Genomic DNA, 6,466 nt, shown 5'->3' on the forward strand with positions numbered 1-6,466 from the left:
ACTCAATCAAATGAGTACAGAGTAGTTTATTCTAGCCATTTTCTTCTGGGTTCTTGCTTTGCAGTTTTTTCCATTATAAATACTGAAAACTAGACAGCATCTTATATAGAGGAGACATGATACTAGCACATATGAACAGTGTTTGTTTATAAGTTGCAATTTCCAGAGTGTATAAAGGGGCTTTGGCAAGTTCATGGATAAATTCCATTATCTTTCAGTTTCATTTTCCCACAAACTCTCTAGGCCATTGAGCATGTTAGAGTGTGTCTTTATTTTTCAGACTGGCATTGCCCGAGTACCACTTGCTGGAGCAGCTGGAGGCCCAGGGATTGGCAGGGCCGCAGGCAGAGGCATTCCAGCTGGTGTTCCAATGCCCCAGGCTCCCGCAGGACTTGCTGGACCAGTCCGAGGAGTTGGTGGGCCTTCCCAACAGGTGAGGAGTTGAGGGACGATGCCAGCTTCTAGTGGCTAAAATTGAGGATAGAGGAAGAACCCAGAATGACCATCCTATGACTTTCAGGCGATCGGAGGTTCTCTGTACTTTGTATGTGGCCTGGAAAAAAGACAAACTAGCCATTATATGAGGGTTCCAGTCCATGCATGCACAGATTTACAAAATGTGTTTAAACATATCTGCAATCAGTGGATGGTTGCAGGCGTGCTCTCCCTGTGATAATTAGGATGCCTTTTCCCCACAAAAAGGTATTTTAAAGATTTTAACTAAAGTCAAGTGAACATTGTATAAATCAGCAGGTTTTAGATGGATCTTGCTTTTTAACAAAGGTCAGAAAGTCCTCAAAGAAGAATTCAAGGTAATGAGGTCAGCTTAGAAGGTTATATAGCATTTATATTTTTATAATAAATTTCAAAATCTTGATCTTCTCAAGGGATGCTAGACACTCGCAAGGGCTTATTATGAAGGCATTTTACGAATGTTGAAGATAAAACCATGAGCACTGTTCCCAAGGTTTTTTCATCATGATAACAATAGACATGCTTACTTATATTCTTCGATGGTAACAAAAGCTACCCTATAAAAAATTTCATCCAGAAAAAAAGCTTACGCATCTACCCTACAGCCCTGATCTTATCCCTTCAGATTTTTTTGTTTCCTAAACTCAACATTTAAAAGGGACACATTTTGTGTCCCTTGAGGATGCCAAACTGTCATTTGTCTGGTGTAAATTGAAGGGAAGGAAGGGTTAAGTGTATATACCCTAAGGTGGAAGTCAGGAATCAGCTTCACATTTTTTACTTACCTTGTAAATTAAAGAGATGTATAAAATGTACTTTAGCAAATTGATTCTATGGCAACATTTGAAATACATTTTCTTGTACCCCATTGCCAGTTATATATGTGAAAATGTAGGTTTCCTTTTCTAACTTGGATTGTTATTGTTAATGTGCCATGGGGTTGGTTCCAATTCACAGCGACCCTGTACAGGGTTTCTGAAGCTGTAAATCTTTACAGGAGAGCAGAAAGACTCTTCTTTCTCCTGTAGAACTGCTGACCATGAGATTAGCAGCCCGATTTGTAACCATTACTATACCAGAGCTCCTTAACTTGGGTGTAGAAGACAAAATTTGGCATTCAAGGTTAATCTTCCCTGGCAGATGATTTTGAATAGGAAGTCTAGAGCCTTGAGTTATAGCTTGAGGGAGTTTGGCTTGTTCTTACAAAACACAAAGTTGCGGAAGGGGGCAGGGTGCTAACTGTTTTCCCTCTTGTGATCCTCTTAGGTGATGACCCCACAAGGAAGAGGCACTGTTGCAGCTGCTGCAGCTGCTGCCACAGCCAGCATAGCAGGGGCCCCAACCCAGTACCCACCTGGCCGTGCAGGTCCTCCTCCACCTATGGGCCGAGGGGCACCCCCTCCAGGTGAGGAGCCCAGGAAAGAGACCAGTGCTACTTGATACAGAATACCTTAGCTGGATTCATGATGAGTTGTAACCTTGACTGAAACTGATGATGAGTTTGTGTGATTAAGCAGGATTACTCTGAGATCCAGCTGGGTGACTGGCTCTTTGTCTCAAGTGTCACTTTGCTAAAGAGAATCCTAGAGTGGGGAATGGTCCATCTGTCTCAGAACTTGTTGAACAGCTTTTATATGTTAAGTACCGTGGAGTTGGTTCCGACTCCACGGTGACCCTGCACCGGTTTCTGAGGCTGTAAATGTTTACGGCAGTGGAAAGCCTCATCTTTCTCCCATGGAACAGCTGGTAGTTTCAAACTGCTGACTTTGAGGTTAGCAGCCAGATTAGTAACCGCTACATTACCAGAGCTCCTGTTTTATATGTTACTACCATTCCAAAACTCACCGAGCACTCTTCTTGGACTTTTCCTTTATAGGCATGATGGGTCCACCTCCTGGTATGAGGCCTCCTATGGGTCCCCCAATGGGAATCCCACCTGGACGAGGGACTCCAATGGGCTTGCCCCCTCCAGGGATGCGGCCACCTCCTCCAGGGATGCGAGGTAAGTTCCTGCAGCAGTGACCTCAGCTTCCTTCCCTAGAGCTTTGCTGGGGTGAGAAATCAAAGGGAAGATTAGACCATATCCCTCTGAACTTTCAGAATTTGAGCCTAGGACAGCGCAATTCTTAGAAGACAGTTTGGTCCAGGAAAGAAAGAGGGAACAAACATTTCTAAAAATTGGCCATATCCCCTCTTTTTAACTGTTTCAGCAGCTCTGCATTCATTGTATTTCCCAGACAGTCACAAGGATTGGGAACTAGTGCACTGGAGAATCCCTTTTGGTGATAATGTAGTGATTTTAAGAGTTGGCTTTGGAATAGATGTGTATCTGGTGAGTTCCAGTTTGAGAGATTCTGACAGATCAGTCCCTTCATTGTATGGACAAGGAAACGGTTCCACTTTAGAACTCAGTGTCTTGGTTTCCAGTCCAGTATTTTTTCCACCAAGCCGTGGTGGCCTTCCCAGGCTTGGTGACCCTTTTTTGTTTCTAGTTCTGGTTTTCCATTTATGGGTTTCATAGAACTATCTGGTTAGGACACACACTGGACATCCTTCTGATCACTTGAGTCCTCCAGGATCGGGAAAGCTGGGACTCAAGTGCCCAATCAGGCACTGACAAACTTCTTACTCTTAATTCAGGCCTCCTTTGACCCTTGGCCACAGTTATGGAAGCCACATGACCACATACCTGTTTGCTTGTTATGCTGTTGTTCATGGAGTCTCACCCACCGCATTGTCTGCTTTCCCTTACAGGACCTCCTCCCCCAGGAATGCGGCCACCAAGGCCCTAGACTCACCGGCACTCAGCTCCTTGCCTGTTTCCTGTAAGGCTGTATATAGTCCATATGTTTCCTTGTGGCCTGCAAAACTAGTTTGTAATAAAATTTTGGGAGAATATTATAAATGTACTGGTGAGTGTAGTCATTAATTTTGAGAAAAACAATTTGCTATGTTGAGGGCTCAATAAAATCCAGGAATTGGAAAATTTAGTCCTAATCTTACCTACTTCCTTTATAAGATTATTTTATTACCACACGTTCTCAACCTCATACTTTGTTGTTGTTGTTAAGTGCTGTCGAGTCGGTTCCGACCCATAGCGACCCTATACAGGGTTTCCGAGGGTGTAAATCTTTACGGGAGTAGAAAGCCTCATCTTTCTCCCATGGAGAGGCTGGTAGTTTCGAACCGCTGACCTTAAGGTTTGCAGCCCGATTCATAACCACTACGCTACCAGATGTCCTTAACCTCATACTAAGATAGTTATAATTATGAAAAACTATAAAACTATAATGAGACATTTTCACCTATTGAATTAGCAAAAATTTGATCTGTTGAAATGCTGTTGGTCAGTATACATTTAGATCCAGTATTTTCACTTCAAGGAATTTTAAAGATGGCCACAAAGATAGCTAAATAAATTACAGCACATTCATACAAAAATGTATAGAATGTTTCCTAACATGCATTGCTTTAAAAATAGTGTACAGATTAGTGTGTGGTATGCTGGCATAAGGTGCTTTGGTGGCATTGTGGGATAACTAAGCATTGGAATCCTAACCGAAAGTTCAGTTCAAACCCACCAGCCGCTGTGGGAGAAAGACATAAGCCTGCTCCTGTAAACTTGTCCATTGTCAGAAGCCCTGTATAGGGCACTATGAGTTGGAATCGACTCACTGACTGGATTTTTTGGTATACATTAACGTTGTCACCAGTTTAAATCATATCAGTGGCAACTGGTTTTTTATGCATGCTGGAGTAGCTGGTGAGCCTGAACTACTGAACTGTGGTTCAAAGTGACTTTGCAGTTCAGCGCATTAACCTACAGCGCTACACCAGGGCTCTACACTGCTTGTTTTTAGAGAAAATTACCTAGCTAGGTCTTTGAATGGTATTGTGGAATGTCATTCATTTTAGTATCCAATAAAGCAGTTGCTAAAAAGTAATCATGTTGGGCGAGGAACGATTTTGTTACAACTTTTCTCCTTGTGCCACATAAAACCTAAATTTAAGTTTTGGGCTATGGGACCTCTACCCAAAAGGTCATAACAATCCTGCTCCTAAGTGCCATGGAGCCAATTCCTACTCTGAACCCCCATGGGTTTTCTAGAAATTGATGACCAGGTCTCTGTAGAGCTGCTGGCTAGGTTTGAATCACCAACCTGTAGGTTATCACCCAAGCACTTAACTATTGTGCAACCAGGATTCCTTACAGCGGCACTGTGCTTTTATTATAGCTGTAATGGAACAGGCTTTTGTGAGGCTGAATATGGCTATGAACTTGCTTACTAGCTCACTTGTGCTTACAGTCGTTTTTGTGTAGCATTTGTCTAAAGTGCCCTGAAGGTCTGGAGCCCTGGCACGGTACCACCTGTGTTTGCCAGAGGGGTGTGTGGAGGCTCCCGTCTGGGCCTGCTGCTGCTCTGGGCTTTGCCTCATAAGTAACCCTTTAAAGAAAACGATAGTACTATATTAAGGGGAGTCCTGGTGTGCTGCTGTGGGTTAATGTGCTGGCCTGCAAAGTCAGTTTGAACTATAAGGTCGGCGGGTCAAGCTCACCAGCTGCTCCTCGGAACCCCTCTATAGGGTCGTCATGGGTTGCAACCAACTTGACAGCACTTAACAACATGGAATCAGTTCTGACTGAGTGATGCAGAACAGAATTTACAGAGAATGGCTGGTGAGTTTGAATCACCTAAGTCTGGCACTGTGGGTTAGTGCACCAGGCTGCAAGGTCGGTGGTTCAAGCTTACCTTCTGCTCCTCGGAAACCCTATACAGGGTCGCTATGGGTCAGAACCAACTTGATGGCACTTAATAACAACAGCAACAACCTTGTGGTTCAAACCTACCTTGTGGTCCTGTGCTTATCCTGTAGCTCCATTACCTTCATGGTTTTCCATTTATGGGTTTTATACTCTGAAGAACCTAATCAGTCCCAGAGAATATCCAGTTAGCACATATACTATGTATATGCTCCTGATTACTTAATACTTCCAGGGTTGAGGGGGCTGGGGATTCAACTCTAAACCAGGCACTGATGAAACCCCTCCTTCAGTCTTTGGGAACCTTAGTGCTATTCAGACAATTGAGCCATCCAGGAGACTGAAGACAGACAGGGAGAGGCATCCCTGGGTGGCCTGGCCCATAGGCACCTACCAGAGGATCCTCCGTCTTGTGGGCTGCTACATGAGTATGGGGATGCCTCGAAAATGCCAGGGTGCACAACATGGTTGGGAAGTGTGCGGGAAAGACTAGGAGAGCAGAGGCAGCTGTGGAATTGGCCGCTGCTGTGGACGGTTTTGGCTCCGATGCTCAGCCCTGAAGATGCACAGATGAGCACTGCAGGAGGAGCTAGAGTTAGGGATGGGCCAGGTATGTAGGGGGCCATGACTGACATTCTGGAGTGAGCAGCTGTTGTTAGGTGCCATCGAGTCGGTACCGACTCACAGCGACCTTATGCACAGCAGAACAAAACACTGCCCGATTCTGGGCCAACCTCACGATTATTGCCACGCTTGAATCCACTAATGCTGCCACTTGGCCAATCCATCTCGCTAGGGGTCGTCCTCTCTGATCCCCCACCTTACCAAACATGATATCCTTCTCCAGCGACTAGTCTCTCCTGACAATATGTCCAAAGTATGAGAGACAAAATTTGGCCATCCTGGTCTTCAAGGAGCACTCTGGCTGCACTTCTTCAAACACAGATCTGTTGGTTCTTTTGGCAGCCCATGGCACTTTCAATATTCTCCAACACCATAATTCAAAAGCATCAATTCTTCTATGGTCTTCCTTATTCACTGTCCAACTTTTGCATGCATATGAGATTATTGAAAATACCATGGCTTGGGTCAGGCGCACCTTAGTTTTCAAGCTGACATCTTTGCTCTTCAATACTTTAAAAAGGTCTTGTGCAGCAGATTTGCCTAATGCAATACGTCCTTTGATTTCTTGACTGCTGCTTCCATGAATGTTGATAGTTGATCCAAGAG

The 6,466-nt window shown here is 44.4% G+C and overlaps 1 protein-coding gene across 1 annotated transcript in view; it reads left to right on the plus strand.

Annotated features, from left to right (window-relative positions):
- LOC102821247 (small nuclear ribonucleoprotein-associated protein B'-like) overlaps positions 1-3,266 on the plus strand; it is a 25,940-nt gene extending 22,674 nt beyond the window's left edge. The window contains exons 5-8 of the mRNA XM_006874863.1: positions 276-433; positions 1,741-1,879; positions 2,351-2,476; positions 3,229-3,266. Of these exons, the coding sequence (XP_006874925.1) occupies positions 276-433; positions 1,741-1,879; positions 2,351-2,476; positions 3,229-3,266 (461 nt within the window). The remainder of the gene's footprint in view (positions 1-275; positions 434-1,740; positions 1,880-2,350; positions 2,477-3,228) is intronic.
- Positions 3,267-6,466: the final 3,200 nt, after the last annotated feature.

The sequence above is a fragment of the Chrysochloris asiatica genome, unplaced genomic scaffold (assembly GCF_000296735.1).
Source record: "Chrysochloris asiatica unplaced genomic scaffold, ChrAsi1.0 scaffold00304, whole genome shotgun sequence".
In the NCBI taxonomy this organism is placed as follows: Eukaryota; Metazoa; Chordata; class Mammalia; order Afrosoricida; family Chrysochloridae; genus Chrysochloris; species Chrysochloris asiatica.